The following is a 21,269-nucleotide window of genomic DNA, read 5'->3' as shown; positions in this document are numbered from 1 at the left end:
TTAATTACATTTTATTTATTAATTTTTTTTACAAATATATTTTATTTCAAATTAAAAAATATAAATAACATCAGCTTGAAAACTTTAAAAAGAAATTATGAAAAGGCGTTATGCTTTCTCTTAAATTGCTTATATATTTTTATTTATAATATATTCTTAAGAAAAAAAAAAAAAGATCAGTCAGTGCCAGCCCAGCTGATGTAATTTTTAACTTGCACAGAGCCAGTCGATGTTCCATTGAAAGTTCAGCGTTGAAAGCCGCCCTCTTCAGTTCAGTCAGCGTGTGATACCAGACGCGCACACACATGCACAATCTTCTTTGAGGTTTCCTCCGCTCCTCATTTATACCACACAGGAATTAAGCTGCATTATGTCTGGAATAACCACTGGAGATTTCCATGTTTATAAGGTACTGTATACACATTTTCTCCTAATAATAGCAATAATCATGTTTCTGTAATGAGGGAAAAAAATGTGATAGGTAAAAAAAAAAAAAACAACAAAAAGGCAACGTCACAGCAGCTGGATAACAGATGTGTTTAATTATATTTAGAATAAAAGTAAAGTGGGAGAGTTCAGATTATCTTCTAATGTTAATGAGCGTTCTTGGTTGTGATATCAGGAAAAGTTTTTCAGACCATAAAATCGTTTTTTAACTACTCTTATGTCGCGTAAAAACGTCATTTAAAATGACCGTGTGTGGGGAAAACGTTGTTTTATGTCTTCTGAAAAACGACCAAAAAAAATTCGAGCATGCTTCAATTTTTTATGTCATTTTTCAAAACGTCGTTTTTTGTGTCATAAAAAATCACTGTGTGTAGCTAAAACGACGTTTAAAACAACGTTTTTAAACCCGCGCATGCTCAGAAGCAAGTTATGACGCGAGCTTGAATGGAACAGTGCCGCCGTACGTGCTGAACGTAAACGCGCTTTGCTAGAGCTCTTTGAAAAAACGATGGTGTGTATGCTACGTCTTTTTTTAAAACGAAGTTTGAAAAACGTTGTTTTTTTTCATGAGAAAAAATTACGTTTTTTTTTCCATCACAAAAAACGACCGTGTGTCCGCGGCATTATACATTGTGGTTTAAGTGTTAATATTTTCTGTATTTTAATTAGCTAGATATATTACCAGAAGGCTAATTTTGCAGCTGGTAATAAATCGAGCTAATTAAAACACGTTCACTGTAAAAACGTAAAGTAACCAAACAAGTTTTATTTTTCTGAAGTCAGAACAGTGAACAGGGACTTTGGATCTAATGTTAATCTAAGTTGTATGTGTCTCTTGCCTTAGAAAAGTCAACCTGTAATTTATAATGGAAATGCAAAGTATTATTGCATCTATATTGAAGACATCCTACTGTACTACAGTGCCTCTCCAGGGGACCACTACGGTCCTTTTAATGCTCAATCCAGAACATGTGCATACTGTCTCCCCAAAGTAACAATGCATTCCTGCAGACTCAAGGGCAATCCCTATGTCCTATCACCTTTACCGTTGGCCTATCACCTTCACCTTTGCATATAGCGTTCCTCACTAGGATGCAGCTTGGGTTTGGTTTCAACCTAAAAGTTGGCTGTCATTGCTGAGCCAATGAGCTGTGGATGGACACATGGGGCCAGATCCACGTACCTGCGCGCATTTTTCCGTCCGGCGTAGTGTATCTCAGATACACTACGCCGCCGTAACTTTCAGCGTATTTTCCATATCCTGAAAGAATTTGCGCCGTAAGTTACGGCGGCGTAGTGTAACTGTGTTGGCGTAAGGGCGCGCAATTCAAATGGCTAAGTTGTGGACGTGTTTTATGTTAATACGTCTTACGTAAATGACGTTTTTTCTGAATGCCGTCCATGGGGGTATCCCAGTGTGCATGCTCCAAATTAACCCGCAAAAAGCCAATGCTTTCGACGTGAACGTCATTCTACGCAAAGCCCTATTCGCGAACGTTTTACGCAAACGACGTACACAACGGAAAATTCGACCCTGGCCCGACGTCCATACTTTGGCTACACCTCATATAGCAGGGGTAACTTTAGGCTGAAAAAAGCCTTACGGAAACTACGTAAAAAAATGCGCCGGCCGGATGTACGTCTGTGGATCGCCGTATCTAGCTGATTTTGCATACTCGACGGGGAAATCGACAGAAGCGCCACCTAGCGGCCAGCGTAAATATGCACCTAAGATCCGGCGGCGTACTAAGACGTACGCCAGTCGGATCGAGCCCTCATTCAGTCGTATCTTGTTTTGTAGATACAAAACAAAGATACGACGGGGGATCTTAGAAATTACGCGGCGTATCAATAGATACGCCAGCGTAATTTCTTTGTGGATCTGGCCCATGGTCATATTAGGTCAATGATGTCACCAGCATCCCTGTGCCTTTGTGTAAGTCGGCTGTGGGACAGGGAATCTCCTACCTGTGACTCATTGGTCCAGCAGTGACAGCCAACTTCCAGGTTCAGGAGGGCTTGGATCAAACCCAAGCTCATTGTTATTCTTTACCACAGAATATATTCTCTTACACATTTAGTGCTACATCACAGCATGCATTTAAATAAAACTGGTATTTATGGTATTTACTACTGTTTTTTTATATATATATATATATATATATATATATATATATATATATATATATATATTTTATTTTTTATTATTATTATTAAAACCAGGTAGCAGCCTTACCTTTATCTTGAAGCATGCGGTTTCCTTGAGAGAAAGGAGCGTTGACAGAGCTTCACCACAATTCCCTGTTGGGGGACCATTTGTACTACACGCAGAGTTGCGCTCATCCTCCTTCCACTAATGCTCAGGACGCTTGGTTTTAATGAGCGGACTCATGCCTGCAGCACAAACCTGTTTATCCTATATGAAGTGTCCAATATAATGGAATAGTTGAATGAAGGAATGGGGAATTAATTGTTTGGTTTTGGGAAAAAGTGGGTATGTTTTTATTTTATTTTTTTATTATGCGTTATGTGTATGAGTATTTGTAAAAAAAAAGCTTGCATAGCTGTTTATCCATAGAAACTGCTGGTACATTTGTCATGGGCAAAAGGAACAAAAACAAATATCTCCTTCTATTTCCATTATAGTTCAAATTTGATTAATTCATAAAAAAAATAGAATGATTTGGGGAAATACCACCACTAGATGTAGCTGTGGACCATAGGAAATAAATTCTGATCCTCCGCTCCTTCTAGTGATCATAATGCAGTATTTTTTATCTTTTATGAATGAGCCTGTCGAGAACATTCAACTTCACCCCATTTGCACTAAACAAATGTACAATGGCGGAAATCAACCACTCTCTGCCCGACACCAGCAGCACCCTCCTAAGCACGCCTCTTACCAGATTTGCAGGACCATAAGTTATAATGGTCAAACAGGCAAGAACAGTGGAAATTCCCTGGTGTGAGATGTCCGTTACTTGGCCCATCATCAAAGACGTCTTTGGTGACGAAACGTGTTGGGACTGGAGGTGACGACATCACGCACGCCTAGTTGCTACCCAGTGGTATCGCACATGCCAACAGCCTGCTGCATCTCACATCAGTACTTTTATATGCTGTAGATCACCTATATTGAGGTAATTCTTGCCACTACTTTGTATTAAAGCATTTTGATCATTTGATGGGCTTCACTATGGCAGTATTTTTTCATTAATATCTTCAAGTCAGTTTATGGGATCTGTGATCTGTTTCCTGGATGATAAGCTGTTCTTGCCTGTTTGACCATTATTACGAAGACCCCTTTCACACTGGGGTGGTGCGGGCGTTTGTGGTAAAGCGCTGCTAGATTTACCGTTATAGTGGCACTATTCGCACTTTGCAGGTGCTTCGGCAGCGCTGCCAATTCATTTCAATGGGCTTTGGCAGTGGAGGAGTGGTGTACACACCGCTCCCCCACTGTCCCAAAAATTCTGCTTGCAGGACTTTCGTTTCCTGTTCTGCAAGTGCACCGCCCCAGTGTGAAAGCACTCAGGCTTTCACACTGGGGTGGCTTGAGAGGCGCTTTTCAGTAGCTTTACAGGCACTATTTTTAGCTCTAAAATGCCTGAAAAGTGTCTCAGTGTGAAAGGGATCTTATGGTCCTGCAAATCTGATAAGAGGCGTGCTTAGGAGGATGCTGCCAGTGACAGATCCCTTTACCTGTTTACAGTGCACCGTGCACTTTCTGGATGGATCGTTTTTTTTCACTCATGGATTATTCACCAATTATTGACTGTCTATTGCTGTTTTGCTGGTTATTATTATGCTGCATACAAATTCTATGCACACGGACATGTTTGCACTATATTATATACTTTGTTGTCATTAGTATTCCAATGCACTATATGACATCTTTTTAGGAGGTATTTCTTGCACCTTATGGGGTAGATCCACGTAGAATTGCCCTGGCGCCACCGTATCTTACCTGGCTCTAAGTCGAATCCAGGAAGATTTTGCACCGTAAGTTACAGCGGCGTAGTGTATCTCTCGGCGCGTATTTCAAATTGGGCGGGTAGGGGGCATGATTCATTTAAATGAAGCGCATCCCCGCGCCGATTGAACTGCGCATGCTCCGTTTTGAAATTTCCCACCGTGCTTTGAGCGAAATGACGTCGCACAGACGTCATTTTTTTTAACTTAGACGTGAGTTACGTCCTTTCCTATTCACAGACGACTTGCGCAAAAAAAAAAAAAAAAAAAAATTTGACGCGCGGCCATACTATAACATGGCAAGTCTATCTATACGCCACAAAATAGCAGCTTTAACTATACGCCAGGAAACGCCGACTAGCGACGACGTAAGAGAATGCGACGGCCGCGCGTACCTTTGTGGATCGACGGAAAAAGCTAATTAGCATACCCGATGCGGAAAACGACGCGAACTCCACCCAGCTGGCGCCGAAGTATTGCACCTACGATCTGAAGGCGTACGAAGCCGTACGCCTGTCGGATCGAAGCTAGAAGCCGTCATATCTTGGTTTGAGGATTCAAACTAAAGATACGACGCGGCAAATTTGAAAGTACGCCGGTGTATCAGTAGATACGCCGGCGTACTTCTTCTGTGAATCTGGCCCTAAGTGTTTTTTATTGATTTTTTTTTGCACAATTCCCTTTACCCTTTGAGTGCTGATTATATATGTTTCCTTTCTTCTTTTTTACTTAAACGTTTTATTGAAATTTCATGGGGATACAGAAGAAAAAAAAGATGGGGCGTAGGGATAATACATGGTTTACAAAGTTACAATCACATGTAATAACAATAGAGCTCCAACTGGGAAGCGAGCACAGCCTGTGAACGGAACAAAACAAACAAAAAACAAGAACTGAAAGCCATAAAAATAGTAAGGGAGAATAACATAAGTTTTGTAAACTTAGGCAAACCCATTTCCAAAAAATATTAACGTGTCCCTCCATAAGATCGTCATTGCTTTCGACGTGAACGTAAATGACGTCCAGCCCTATTCGCGAACGACTTACGCAAACGACGTAAAAAATTCAAAATTCGAACCGGGAACGACGTCCAATCTTAACATTGGCTGCGCCTCCTAATAGCAGGAGTAACCTTACGCCGAAAAAGCCTAACGTAAACGTCGTAACTAAATTGCGCCGGGCGTACGTACGTTTGTGAATCGGCGTATCTAGGTCATTTGCATATTCTACGCCGAAAACAACGGAAGCGCCCCTAGCGGCCAGCGTAAAATTGCACACAATTATACGCCGCCGTATTCAAGTTACGTCGGCGGAGGAAGCCTATTTTTTCAACGTATCTGCCTTTGAGAATCGGCGTAAAGATACGACGGCGCAGATTTGGAATTACGGCGGCGTATCTGGAGATACGCCGCCGTATCTGGTTGCTGAATCTAGTCCATAGTTTTTTTTTTTGTAAAGGTCTATATATCAGTCTAAATAAAGGGGCGATGAAACACCAAATTCTTTACCTTCTCACCATGCCCACCAAGAAGAAACCCATTTCTTGATTGTGCTATTGTGTTGCCAGGAAATTTTAGGCAAGCTGAAACATTACCCCAGCCACCATTTATTTTAATATTTTTTTGGAGTTTTATCTTGCTTTTTTACTTTTACTATGCCTTGTTTATCGCAAGTGACATTAGGATCTGTCAGTATCATATATGCATGACTGGCAAATCTTGTAGCTGTAACACCCTACTGGAAGCGTTCCAAAAGACTAAGCTACCAGAAAAAGTAAACATTTCAAGACAAATTATACAAATTATTTTTTGTAATGTTCATGGAGAATAAAATGTTCGTAACTTTTTTTTCTACACTTAAATTTCAGTTATTATTCAGGTTTATTTTTTAACATCACATCAGAACTTGATGCAAAACAGAAAATATGCAAAAAAAAAAAAAAATACAGGCAAATATAAAACTATTCATTAATATGTCATTAAATGTATTTTGTAATTGCTAGCACTGACATGGTATCAGTCCCTTGCAGTCCCTGTACAGCAGAGTTTTCATAGGGGGAGGAAGAAGCTATACAAGGAGCCAATCAGTTGTGTTGCAGTGCAATAAACAAGCTCATAGGAGATGAGAGCAGAACAATGAGCTCATCAGTCTGCTGCTTCTCATTTTACAGTCCAATCACAGGCTGGGGGAGGGACAAAACCTGAAAGTTTTTTTTAACATCCATGTATGGAGATGATTTTTTTTTGTCTCTCAATCAGTACCGCAGGCCATAGCCCGCACCGCTGATTAGTGTATTCTGATGGTGGGGAAGTCTTTTCACTTTCAGAATACAATAGCGCAATATGGAGGATTCCCCCATCAACATTGTTGAGTGTGGATGGGGGAATTGAGTCCTTTTTTTTTAAACCCACTGGTTGGTCAAAAAAAATGATGCATGTATGGGCTTATTAATCCTCTACTGCATGATGCCAACCTACTCATTTACAACAGTTGTAATGCCATTAATAAAGTATTACTTGTAAAACAACAGTGTCAAATAATTGTGCTTAGTCATAGACTAATGGAGGTAGTGAAGGGTAGGTATATACATACATACATACACCACAGTAGGGATGAGCTACGTGTTCAAGTCGAACATCGTATGTTCGCTCGTTCGTCGAATTGCGAACGTTATGGGCCGTTCGCGCCAAATTCGAGTGGCGCGTCACGGCCCATAATTCACTGCAGCATCGCAGTGCATTGCTGGCTGATGATTGGCCAAGCATGCACTATGACCCGCATGCTTTGGCCAATCATAGCGCGCAAAAAACGGAAATCCATAATTGGCCGAAGCCAGGGTGGCTTTGGCCAATTATGCCTCAGGGGATTTAGTACACGCCCCACACTATATAAGGCCGCCTGCGTGGCGGCCTTGTGTAGTGTGTTGTGGCGGTGGTTAAAGATAGAGACAGAGAGAGAGAGAGAGACAGTGTCATTTCAACTGAGTTAGATAGAGCAGGCAGGCAGGCGAGTCAGTTACAGTGTGTAGATGATATATATGCATCCCAGGTGTTGTATATATATTGATACACTGGCCCAGATTCAAGAAGCACTTGCGCCCGCGCAACCATAGTTGCGCGGCGCAAGTGCTTACTTGCTCCGGTGTAACGAGTGCTCCTGATTCAGGAACCTCGTTACACCGAATGCAGCCTAGGATGTGACAAACATAAGCCTCCTTATGCCTTCACATCCCAGGCTGCATTCTTGCGTTGGCCGCTAGGGGGCGCGGCCTTTGTGATCGGCGTGTAGTATGCAAATTGCATACTACCACCGATTCACAAAAGTTGCGCGGGCCCTGCGTACGCAAGGTACGGAGTTTCCGTACGGCGCCTTTAGCATAAGGCTGCTCCTGCTAATAGCAGGCGCAGCCAATGCTAAAGTATAGCTGCGCCTCCCGCCCGTGAAATTTAAATTTCACGTCGTTTACGTAAGTGAACCGTGAATGGCGCTGGACGCCATTCACGTTCACTTAGAAGCAAATGACGTCCTTGCGACGTCATTTGCCGCAATGCACGTCGGGAAAGTTTCCCGACGGAGCATGCGCTGTTAGCTCGGCGCGGGAGCGCGCCTAATTTAAATGATTCCCGCCCCCGGCGGGATCATTTACATTAGGCGCCCTTACGCAGGGCTAATTAGCATAGCGCCCGCGCAATTTACGGAGCTACTGCTCCGTGAATCGCTGGGCAAATGGAAATATTTGCGTGGGCGCAGAGAAAAATCTTTGCTCTTTGCCCACGCAAATACTGCTCCATTCTACTTGAATCTGGGCCCTTGTATTGAGTTTAGCTAGATCCGTTCCTGTATGCTCTTTCTAATATACTGACAGGCAGGCAGGTGATTGTGCTAGCTGCAGTATTTTCACTTAATGTACTGTGTCCTTTGCACAGTGTGCACCTAAAGCTACGTGAATACAATTACTGGTGTTCTCATATTAATACCACAGGCAGGGATCAAAAGTGGGCAAGGAGGCTCTGCTTCTAGAGGTAACAGTGCTGGTCGTGGACACGGTGCATCCTCATCAGCACGTGGCGTGGGACACGCTCGTCCTTTTTTTCAGCAGCTGGCCGTGTTGAGCCGCAACATGCCGAACACTTGGTAGAGTGGATGACCAAACCGTCCTCATCCTCTCTCATCCAGGCTCAGGGTACTTTGTCTGGCAAAGCAGCTGCCAACGCGGCCTCTTCCCTCTGCTCAATGGCATCAGTCACTCCTTCCCTAGCCCCACCATGTCCTCCTGAGGAGTTTGACCACAGTGCATGCTGCAGGAGGATGGGCAGCGCTTTGAAGGCTCGGATGATGGTACCCAGCTAGAGGAAGGCAGTAACGTGAGCCCAGAGAGAGGGGTTGCCCAAGAAGGACAGCAATCTGGCAGTCATGTCCCCCCAGCTACAGCATACTGCCAGGCTTGCTACAGTGATGAGGAGGGAGGGGATGATGAGGTCACTAACTCCACGTGGGTGCCTGATAGGAGAGCGGAGGAGGAAGCACATCTCCAATGAGGCAGGATGCCCTCCAGGGGCCAGCTTAAGGGCAGCACACCGACTGCATCACACCGCAGAGCTCCGCATGTGCAGGGTGCTGTTGTCTCTCTGCGTTATTCCAAAAGTTCTTTGGTGTGGGCCTTTTTTGAGACGAGTGCATCAGATCGCACCGCTGCCATTTGCAACATATGTCACGCATGGCCAAAACATCACCCGTTTGGGCACCACATGCTTGACCAGACATATGTTGACCTGCCATGCAGTTCGTTGGCAAGTGTACCTCAAAGAACAAAGCAGACTTCTCCTTGCTTCTCACTATACCTTCAGTCCTCTCTGAAGCCTGCACTGATAGGACTGAAGGTGTAGAATTAGGTGTGTCACAGCCAAGTACTTGCGGACAATCTACTATCGGTACGCCAACGTCAGATTGTACCAGGCAAATTTCCCTGCCCCAGCTGCTGCAGCACCGAAAGAAGTTCGCTCCCAGCCATCCACATGCCCAGCGGTTGAATGCTAGCTTAGCTAAATTGCTAGTACTTCAACTGCTGCATTTTCAGTTGGTAGACTCTGCCCCCTTCCGTGAATTTGTGGAATGTGCGGTACCTCAGTCGCAGGTTCCCAAATGCCACTTTTTCTCACGGAAGGCGATTCTGGCTCTCTACCGGCATGTGGCAGGCAATGTCCATGCCTTGCTGAACAGGGCGGTCAGCACTAAGATGCATATTACCTCTGACTCATGGTCCAGAAGGCATGGACAGGGACGTTACCTATCTTTCACGGCGCATTGGGTGACTGCTGTCAGCTGGGAAGGATGCAGGACAAGGTACAGTAGCGTTGGAGGTTGTTCCGCCACCACGCCTCCAAAGTGCTACTACTGGTGATTGTGACACACCTCTCTCCTCCACCCCCTCCTCTTCTTCCTCCTCCTCTGTGGCCTCTTCCTTGGGGGACAGGAGCTACACAGGGGAAGGCTCAGAGGTGGTTGATGCCACGCCAGCTTAAGCCAGGAATGGTGGTTTGCGACAATGGCACCAACCTCCTCTCTGCCCTCCAACAGGGACAACTGACCCATGTGCCCTGTTTTGCTCACGTCCTTAACTTGGTGGTGGGCAGGTACCCGGACTTACAGGATGTCCTGAAGCAGGCCAGGAAACTCTGTGTACATTTCCGATGGTCATATAATGCCAGTGCTTTGGCTGGCTGACCTCCAAAAGGAATACAACCTGCCTAAGAACCGCCTAATCTGTGACATGCCCACCAGGTGGAACTCTACGTTGGCCATGCTGCAGCGGCTGAACGCGCAGCAGAGGGCCATCAATGAGTATCTGTGCCAATATGGCACAAGGACAGGGTCAAGGGAGCTTGTTTTTTTTCCCCCCCACGCCAGTGGGCCATAATCAGGGATGCATGCACTGTCCTATTACCATTTGAGGAGGCCACGAGGATGGTGAGCAGTGACAGTGCATGCATCAGTGAGATTGTCCCTCTTATTCACCTGTTGGAGCACACGCTACGTGGAATAATGGACAGGGCACTTGAGGCAGAACAGAGGGAGGAAGAGGAGGACTTCCTTACCTCTCAAGGCCCCCTTTATTGCCCGCTTATCACACAGGAAGAGGAGGAGGAGGCATGGGCGTAGGAACCGGGGGGGACGGGGGGGACGCATCCCCCCCAGGAAAAAATGCAGGGGGGACAGGTATGGCAAAATCCCCCCCAGGTAAGGAGGACTTGTGTCACATTTCTAAGCTCCGTTATTGTGTCACCGGCCGACCGCCATTTTGCGGCAGATGGTGCCCTGGGATTGGGCGAATGTGATCAGGTGCTCCGGCGGGGCTGGCCAGTCCTTGAACGCGGGCGGCGCATGCGCGAAGGCCCGCCCGCGCATCTGTAAGCCGCCGCCGTCTTCTCCTCCACCCTTCCTCCCTGACCGGACCTGGAAATGCTCAGAGCCTTCATCTGGGACCGGGAAGTGGAACAACTCGGCAGTGTCAGTGTGGCATACCAGATCGATGGACAACAAAAAGTGAGTCACAAGTGAGCCTGTGAGGGAGGCAGAGCAACCGCCGGTCAGCAGCAGTTAGTTAGGGAGAGGAGAGTATAGACAGAGAGACCGTTACATGCCAAAAGTCCCCTCCCCTCAGGAATCAGATTAATGATTTACTGAGCATCATGATGTTATCCCTCAGGGCTTTCATGTAAGGGGTTAAATTATGAATCCTGCTAGGTATTTGGCATGTCGAATTCCCTGAGGGATACATTATATAGCTGGATTATTTAACCCCTTGGGGTTAATCCTGCTATATAATGCACCCCTTAGGGAACCTAGCAGGATTCATAATTTAACCCCTTACATGATGCTAAAAGCCCTGAGGGATAACATCATAAAGCTCAGTAAATCCATTAATCCGATTCCTAAGGGGGGGGGGGCTTGGAGGGGGCTTTTGGCATGTAACGGTCTCTGTCAGTACTATCTGTGCATTAACACGTGGCGTGACTCTCCTAGCGGCTGCTAACCCCCGCTAGTGGCTGATAAAGGGTTAATACCACCCACAATGCGCCTCTGCAGAGGCGCATTGCGGGTGGTATTACCGCGGTTTCCCATTGTTTTAAATGGGAAGGAGCGGTGAAGGAGCGGTATACATACCGCTCCAAAGATGCTGCTTGGCTTTTCTCTCCTGCCAGCGCATCGCCTCAGTGTGAAAGCCCTCGGGCTTTCACATTGAGAAGGCTGGGCAGGAGTTTTTCAGGCAGTATAGCAGCGCTATTTTTAGCGCTGTACCGCCTGAAAAACTCCTCAGTGTGAAAGAGGCCTTACTGCTGCTGACCGGCGGTTGCTCTGCCTCCCTCACAGGCTTACATGCTGAAAGCCCTGAGGGATAACATCATAAAAATCAGTAAATTATTAATCCGGTTCCTGAGGATTAATAATTACACCTATTGACATTCATTTATTTATTCATTTAGCGCTGTACTTCATTTTACACATTTCAGTGTAGGTGTAAGGTCGGTGTGTCGGGGGTCAGTGTATGTGTCAGTCAGTGTAATAGTCAGTGTTGGTGTCAGGTGGGTCAGTGTAATGTGAGTAGTGCAGGAAGTAGGAGTGAGGTGGTTTAGTGTAGGTGTCAGGTAGGTTAGTGTAGGTGTCAGGTAGGTTAGTGTAGGTTAGTGTAGGTGTCAGGTAGGTCAGTGTAATGGTCAGGTGGGTCAGTGTTCAGTGTAGTGGTGTGCTGGTTAGTTGTCGGTGTGTAGTGTAGTGGTGTGCGGGTTAGTGGTCAGTGTGTAGTGTAGTGGTGTGCGGGTTAGTGGTCAGTGTGTCAGTGTGGTCAGTGTGTCAGTGTGGTCAGTGTGTAGTGTAGTGGTGTGCGGGTTAGTGGTCAGTGTGTCAGTGTGGTCAGTGTGTAGTGTAGTGTAGTGGTGTGTAGCAGTAAATTATTAATCCGATTCCTGAGGATTAATAATTACACCATTACACCTAATTACACCTATTGACATTCATGTATTTATTCATTTAGCGCTGTACTTCATTTAACATATTTCAGTGTAGGTGTAAGGTTGGTGTGTCGGGGGTCAGTGTATGTGTCAGGTAGGTGTCAGGGGTAAAAATGCTGTCCCCCCCAGATTTGTAAGGGTTCCTACACCCATGGGAGGAGGAGGAGGATTGTGTCAGCATTGAGGTGGAGCCTAGCACTCAGCATCATCAGCAGTCTTCAAGGGATCAATTACAGTCCCAAGAAACTCATGGACTTGTACGTGGCTGGGAGGAGGTGGCTGCGGATCATATCTTGGAAGCGTGTCCACATACAGATGGCCATATAGGTACTGAAGGTTTGAAGATCAGGTGTGCACAGACAGTTGTCCATTTAGTTTACATTGTGTCTGTGCAATTTGTAGCTGACTAAAGGCCCGTACACACGATCGGATTTGACGACAATAATTGTCTGACAGACGTGTTGTGTCGGATAATCCGAACGTGTGTATGCTCCATCAGACAACTGTTGGCGGAATTAACGACAACAAATGTTGGCTGTTCATGCTCACCACCTGTCTGACAATAAATCTGTTACGTCGGATTATGCGATCGTGTGTTCACAAATCTGTCTAACTAAAATCCAAAGTTACAAACATGAATGCCCAGAACCAATGTTAAACATTAAGACAACATTAGAAGTTGCCCAAAGGGTGGCGCTAAAGAGTAGAAAAAATACATATTTAGGTTTTGTTGGCTGAAAATGTTGTGCCGTCTGTATGCATACCAAGTTCACAGCCAACGCTCTTCGGACCGAAATCCACGGATTTGTCTGATGGAAGTCTGATCGCGTGTACGAGGCTTAAGACTTTTTATCTACAAAACACACAGGCTGGATTTTTAGACCTCCTGAAAATGGTATGTAGCTGGACACCTTGAACTTCAATCTGTTTTAACAAGAAGCAGATAGGCAGCAGTGAACCTCAGAGTGGAGTCAGAACTGAACCTCCGAGTGGAGGAACTATTTATGGTCCATGACTCTGAAAAATCTGAAGCCTTAGAAAAAATTGGGGTGCTCTAAAGAGATTGGCAAGGGGAAGTTGGCAAAAAAAAAACAATAGATGAGTCATGCCCCATACACACGATTGGAATTTACGACAAGAAAACCATGGATTTTTTTCCGACGGAATGTTGGCTCAAACTTGTGTTGCATACACACGGTCACACAAATGGTGTTGGAAATTCTGAACATCAAGAACGTGGTGACGTACAACACTACGACGAGCAGAAAAATGAAGAATGGGAAAATTTGAGAACCAGCTCAAATTTTGGCTGTCGGAAATTCTGACAGAAAATGTCCGATGGGGCCTACACGCGGTCAGAATTTCCGACCAAAAGCTCACATCGAACTTTTCTTGTCAGAAATTCTGATTGTGTGTACGTGGCATTATAAGAAATCTCTCATCCTGCAACAGTAGTTTATACATGATATGCTCTGTGTGAGTTGTCGGTGAGAATGTGCATGCCGTAATGTTGTGGGCGATCTCATGTCATGGTGTCAGACACACCTATTTCCTAATTTCCTACTGAATAAAAAGGCAGAATTGTTATTCAGTTTTCTGTAGAGATTTTAAGAGCTTTTCATTTTCAAAACAATATCTTACCTACACTGGATATTATATATTAGAATAAAAATTATTCCAAATTTGTTTCTTGGAGATAGACATTTTTAAGCGCATTATCATGCAAAAATAAACAGTTAAGTGACGGCAGCATAAAATATTTCAGTTTTCTTCTGGATCTTTGTTATAAATACTCAAGGGACTGATATAATCAGTATTAATGTAAACTGGTTCTTAAGATAAACTGGGCACAGTCCAGTAAGCTCGCCAGACAGGTCACGCTCTTGGCAGCATACTGTAGACGAGCATACTTTTGATCACTTTACCTCCTTCATGACCAGGGCATTTTTTACTGTTCAGCACTGTGCTAATTTAACTAGAAATTACTAAGTCATGCAACACTGTACCCATAACTTTCTGTTATAAAACATATCCAATAATAAAATTAAAAAATCTATTTTTTTTTCATAAATTTAGGCCAAAATTTATTTTGCTACATGTTTTTGGTTAACCACTTAACGACCGCCACATGTACATATACGTCCACAGAATGGCACGTACAGGCAGATGGGCATACATTTACATCCCTGCCTTTCCGCGGGTCGGGGGTCCAATCGGTACCCCCCCCCCCCAGTACATGCGGCGGTCGGAAATCGTCTGGGAGTGATCCGGGATGAGGGGGCGGCTATTCGTTTCTAGCCGCCCCCTCGCGATCGCTCCCCGGAGCTGAAGAACGGGGAGAGCCGTATGTAAACACGGCTTCCCCGTGCTTCACTGTGGCGGCTGCATCGATCGTGTCATCCCTTTTATAGGGAGACACAATCGATGACGTCAGACCTACCACCACACCCCCCTTCAGTTGTAAACACACACTAGGTGAAACATAACTCCTTCAGCGCCCCCTGTGGTTAACTCCCAAACTGCAACTGTCATTTTCACAATAAACAATGCAATTTAAATGCATTTTTTTCTGTGAAAATTACAATGGTCCCAAAAATGTGTCAAAATTGTCCGAAGTGTCCGCCATAATGCCGCAGTCACAAAAAAAAAAATCGCTGATCACTGCCATTATTAGTAAAAAAAAAAAAAAAATTATAAAAATGCAATAAAACTATCCCCTATTTTGTAAACGCTATAAATGTTGCGCAAACCAACCGATAAGCGCTTATTGCGATTTTTTTTACAAAAAATATGTAGAAGAATACGTATCGGCCTAAACTGAGGGAAAAATATGTTTTTTTATATATTTTTGGGGGATATTTATTATAGCAAAAAGTAAAAAAATATTGCATTTTTTTCAAAATTGTCGCTCTATTTTTGTTTATAGTGCAAAAAATAAAAACCGCAGAGGTGATCAAATACCACAAAAAGAAAGCTCTATTTGTGGGAAAAAAAGGACACCAATTTTGTTTGGGAGCCACGTCGCACGACCACGCAATTGTCTGTTAAATCGACGCAGTGCCGAATCGCAAAAACTGGGCCAGGTCCTTTACCTGCCTAAAGGTCCGGGTCTTAAGTGGTTAAAATGGTTCACAGCAGGAGCGAAAATAGACTCACAGATATCCAACAGGTGCAAATGAAGCAATTAATGCCTATAAGTCTCCCCTGTTATGACCACATCTAATAATAACCATAATCTATCAGGGAGGATTGCTGTAGTACGTGGTCACTCTGTCACCGGAGACATTGAAGAGTGGAACAGGGAGTGGTGGAGACGTTAATTTTGGAATGTTTGCCTCTCCTGTTTTTTTTTTTCTTTTGTACAGTTGCCAGAGACTTCTAGAACCGGTCAGCTTCCCAGCTCACTAAAATGGAAAATACATCAATAAATGTAACCAGCAACAGAGTGTTTATAAAACTTGGAGTACCATGTCAGATGAGGTTCTCCTTGAAGTGTTTGTCACTGACAGAACAATAAAGTTCATTGTGAGCGAATGCTGAGTGGGGTCTTCCTTTAAAGCGGAAGTAAACCCATCGATCTAACAGTTTCAAAAAGCAGTTACATTTCCAGCATGCCGGGATTGCTAACTGTCACATTGGTTGTGCTCTCAACCAAACTGTCAAACCATCCAATGGCTGGTGCCATAACTGATCACATGTGCAGCATCATGGCAGTTGGAGATTAAACATAGGCCAAGATGGCAGCTTCCTTGCCTGAACATGATAGGTGGGTTTACTTACACTTTAAGACCATGCACCTGTCACTGCAACGGTTTCCTTTAACCACTACCCGGCCGCCCCATACATAGGCGTGAACACAGGGTGTGCCAGATGTGCCTGGGCACACTCTAATCATCCCATGCAGTGCAGATTCCCCTTACTGCCCTGACTCCCCCTGGAAGCGCTGCCGGCTTCCCTCCTCTTCTCTCCCAACAGCTGCTGCTGTGGGCACACACAGGGGGATGTCTTAGAATAAGTGGGCAAAGGGGCCTGTAAATCTGTAATTTAACGGTTCTTCCCTTTATGAATGGACACAGTGGGTGATCAATAGGGTTGTCCCCAGGGATGGACTGGCCATCGGGAGGACCGGGAGATTCCCGGTGGGCTGATCTATCAGTGGGCCGATTTTCAGTCACAGCTCCGAGTCTCTGCACTCTGCTGACCGCTGCTTATCAGTACTGTAGAGGGCTTGCTGAGCAGCAGCTTGTGCGGCTATTTTCGTTCCTGCACGCTGCTACAAGCTACACTTTTTACTGCAGAGAGAGCCGAGTCAGCCGACATCTCTCCCCGCAGTCCCCGGCTGCCTGGCCCTGATACACATACATTGCAGAGTGCAGTGGAGAGAACTGAGCCCGCCCCCTCCTTCTCCTGCTGTGTGATATTTCCTGTGTGCACAGAGGAGGAGGAGGCTCACCATGCTGCTCGTCTGAGACTACCTGAACAACTGCAAAGTAAGTTTTCCAAAGGTGGGGACTGGAGAACAAGCCTACAGTTCACTTTGAGTGATTTGGGGGGAGAGGATATGTTTTAGGGGGCACTTTAGGACTTGTGCTGCAAGGGGGCTTGTATATGAAATCCACCCCCCCTTAGCACATATCCTCTCCTTCCCCCCTCAAATCAAAGAGATACTCTCTGCCACAGAGGGGGTGGCCCTTGGCACCCCACAAGTGATGTGCACAAATGCTCCAGGTGCCCAAACTAATGCCCCCCTTCCAGCCAAGTTAGTGCAGCAAAGTGAAAAACACAGGAACACGTTGTGCGATCTGTGCAATGCACACGTCACCTGGGTGCAATTTCAGCCCAATTATGTCCGCACACTCTCTGACCCTCTCCTGTAGTATGTTTGCAGTCTCTGACCCTCTCCTGTAGTATGTTTGCAGTCTCTGACCCTCTCCTGTAGCATGTTTGCAGTCTCTGACCCTCTCCTGTAGCATGTTTGCAGTCTCTGACCCTCTCCTATAGTATGTTTGCCGTCTCTGACCCTCTCCTATAGTATGTTTGCCGTCTCTGACCCTCTCCTATAGTATTTTTGCAGTCTCTGACCCTCACCTATAGTATGTTTGCAGTCTCTGACCCTCTCCTATAGTATGTTTGCAGTCTCTGACCCTCTCCTGTAGTATGTTTGCAGTCTCTGACCCTCTCCTGTAGTATGTTTGCAGTCTCTGACCCTCTCCTGTAGTATGTTTGCAGTCTCTGACCCTCTCCTGTAGTATGTTTGCAGTCTCTGACCCTCTCCTGTAGCATGTTTGCAGTCTCTGACCCTCTCCTGTAGCATGTTTGCAGTCTCTGACCCTCTCCTATAGTATGTTTGCCGTCTCTGACCCTCTCCTATAGTATGTTTGCCGTCTCTGACCCTCTCCTATAGTATGTTTGCAGTCTCTGACCCTCTCCTGTAGTATGTTTGCAGTCTCTGACCCTCTCCTGTAGTATGTTTGCAGTCTCTGACCCTCTCCTGTAGCATGTTTGCAGTCTCTGACCCTCTCCTGTAGCATGTTTGCAGTCTCTGACCCTCTCCTGTAGCATGTTTGCAGTCTCTGACCATCTCCTGCAGCATGTCTGCAGTCTCTGACCATCTCCTGCAGCATGTCTGCAGTCTCTGACCATCTCCTGTACTATGTCTGCAGCCTCTGACTATCTCCTGTAGCATGTCTGCAGCCTCTGACTATCTCCTGTAGCATGTCTGCAGTCTCTGACCATCTCCTGCAGCATGTCTGCAGTCTCTGACCATCTCCTGTAGCATGTCTGCAGTCTCTGACCATCTCCTGTAGCATGTCTGCAGTCTCTGACCCTTGCCTGTAGTACGTTTTGCAGTCTCTGATCCTCTCCTGTAGTATTTCTGCAATAAAGGAGGGCACAAGCATGAATTAATTTATGTACTGCCACTGCTGGTCATGGTCACTGATGAAATAATGTTTTTTGTGCGTGTTTGCAAAATTAAAGTGGGCCGGTCTGGATGAAGTCCAGGGCCAAATCTTTGTCCCAGTCCAACCCTGGTTGTCCCGATACCACTTTTTGAAGACCGAGTACAAGTACCGATACTTTTTTCCAAGTACTCGCCGATACCGAATACCAATACTTTTTTTTCAATGTCATGTGGCAGTTTGACAGATGGGGACTGATAGGTAGCACTGATAGGTGGCACTTATGGGCACTGACTGGTGCTGATGGGCACTAATAGGTGGCTGGCACTGATAGGTGGGACTTGTGGGCACTGATAGATGGCACTAATTGCACTGATAGGTAGCACTTGTGGGCACTGATAGATGGCACTAATTGCACTGATAGGTGGCACTTGTGGGCACTGATTGCACTGACAGGTGGCTGGCACTGAAATGCTGCGAAAAATGACACTGAATTTATATATAAAAAAAATGCTGCAACGCCCATCTTGGTACACCCTGCACTCCGCTGCAGCAAGCAGCAGCAGACATCTTGTTACACCCAGCCCATATAGCTCAGGCTATGTGTGCACTGGATACCAACAGCTGTGTAGTGGTGCAGGGTACTCAGATGCCAGAGACTTGGTGCATGGTCCCCAGCTATGAGGCCTTAGGCTGTCCAGTATTTACAGTTGTTTAACCACTTGCCTACTGGGCCCCCTTCCTGCCCAGACCAATTTTCATCTTTCAGCGCTGTCGCACTTTGAATGACAATTGCGCGGTCACTGGACCCAAATGACATTTTTATATTTTTTTTCCCCATAAATAGAGCTTTCTTTTGGTGGTATTTGATCACCTCTACAGTTTTTCTGTTTTGTTAAAAAATAAATAAAAAGACAGATTTAAAAAAATATATTTTGCAAACGGGTAATTTTTCTTCTTCATTGATGTACGCTGATGAGGCTGTACTGATGGGCATTGATGGGTGGCACTGGTGGGCACTGAGAGGTGGCACTGATGGGTGGCACTGATGGGTGGCACTGAAGGGCATTAATAGGTGGCACTGGTGGGCACTGAGAAGTGGCACTAATAGGTGGCATTGATAGGTGGCACTGATAGCTGGCAGTGATGGGCACTGATAGGTGGCAGTGATGGGCACTGATAGGTGGCAGTGATGGGCACTGATGAGTGGCAATAATGGGCACTGATCGGTTACACTGATAGGCAGCATTACTAGGTGGCACTGATTGGCATCACAGGTGGGCATTGATTGGTGGCACTGTGGGCATTGATAGGTGGCACTGTGGGCACTGGCAGGTGGCACTGGCAGGCGTTATTTGAGCGCACTGATTAGGTAGATGTGCCTCCTTCCTCTTCGGGACCGATGTCTCTTGTAAACAAGCCGGGGATCGATTTTTTTTTTCAGCGTGAGGAGAAAAAAAAACGATTACCGATTCTTTGTTTACATCAAGTGATCACACGGATCTGTGATCCACGGAGTCTCAGTGAAACGGTCATCACAGCGTGCGCCGCGCGCCCTGCGTGTGCAAAGGGGAGGACGTCTATTGACGGCCTCCCGGATTTTCAGGCCCGCGCTGCAGCCGTCATTTGACTATAGCGTGGACCTCTAGTGCTTAAGGAGAAGATTATCCTCTAAATGCTAAGTATGAATTGTTTTGTAGTATCCCATGCCTCAATCCTTCTCCTGTTACAAATTGTATCAGCAATAAAGCACAAAAACACAACTCCTAGACTGTTTATTGGAGCCGGAGGGAATGGACTGCTGCTTGGGTGGCTGGTGACCTCTGTAATGTTTGGGGAAAAAACAATTAAATTCAGTGGCCCTTGCAAGGGCAGCGCTACATTTACTTCATCTCCCTGTCTCTAAATAGATACATGTGAACATTTTTACTTTTATATGGGTAATGAGTACATATGAACCAGAGATAATAATACAAAATGAGCAATATGAGCTGCTTTCCCTGCAAGATCCAGACTATCAATTAGCAATAATCAGCATTAACCACTTCCATACAGGACATTTCACCCCCTTTTCTGCCCAGGCCAATTTTTAGTTTTCAGCTCTGTCGCACTTTGAATGACAATTGCGTGGTCATGCAAAACTGTACCCAAATATATTTTTATGTCACCCCCCCCCCCCCCCACAAATAGAGCTTTCTTTTGGTGGTATTTGATCACCTCTGCGATTTTTATTTTTTGCGCTATAAACAAAAGAAGAGCGACAATTTTGAAAAAAAAAAAACTAATTTTTCACTTTTTGCTATAATAAATATTAAAAAATATATTTTTTAAACAATTTTTTTCCTCAGTTTAGGCTGATATGTATTCTTCTACATATTTTTTGTAAAAAAATAAATAAATGCAATAAGCGTATATTGATTGGTTTGTGCAAAAGTTATAGCGTCTACAAAATAGGGGATAGATTTATGGCATTTTTATTTATTTTTTTACTAGTAATGGCAGCGATCTGCGATTTTTTTTTTTTTTTTACTTACTTGCGTCCTAAGTTACTAGGGCGTAGAGTAAGCGCGAGTAATTCAAAGTAGGCTGGTAGGGGGCGTGTTGTATTTAAATGAGGCTTGACCCCATGTAGATGCATGGCCGAACGAACGGCGCATGCGGCGCATGCTCAGTATCACGTCGTATTTACGCCCAAAGATACGTTGGCTCAATGCCTGTGACGTGAGCGTAACTTACGCACAGCCCTATTCGCGTACGACTTACGCAAACGACGTAAAAAGATACGCTTGTTCCGACGTCCATACTTTGCATGGGCTGCGCCACCTAGAGACATGCTTTATCTTTACGCCGGCGTATGTCTTACGTAAACGGCGTAACTAATTGCGACGGGCGTACGTACGTTCTTGAATCGCCGTATCTTGCTCATTTACATATTCAACGC

At 45.2% G+C, this 21,269-nt stretch overlaps 1 protein-coding gene across 1 annotated transcript in view; it reads left to right on the top strand.

Moving 5' to 3' along the window:
* Positions 1-240: 240 nt before the first annotated feature.
* LOC120920425 (B2 bradykinin receptor-like) overlaps positions 241-21,269 on the top strand; it is a 32,503-nt gene continuing 11,474 nt past the window's right edge. Inside the window, exon 1 of the mRNA XM_040332514.1 lies at positions 241-409. Within this exon, the coding sequence (XP_040188448.1) occupies positions 371-409 (39 nt within the window). The 5' untranslated portion in view covers positions 241-370. The remainder of the gene's footprint in view (positions 410-21,269) is intronic.

The sequence above is a fragment of the Rana temporaria genome, chromosome 13 (genome assembly GCF_905171775.1).
Source record: "Rana temporaria chromosome 13, aRanTem1.1, whole genome shotgun sequence".
Classification (NCBI taxonomy): Eukaryota; Metazoa; Chordata; class Amphibia; order Anura; family Ranidae; genus Rana; species Rana temporaria.
The sequence above is the reverse complement of the archived record's forward strand: the minus strand, read 5'-3'. Positions and strand labels throughout refer to the sequence as shown.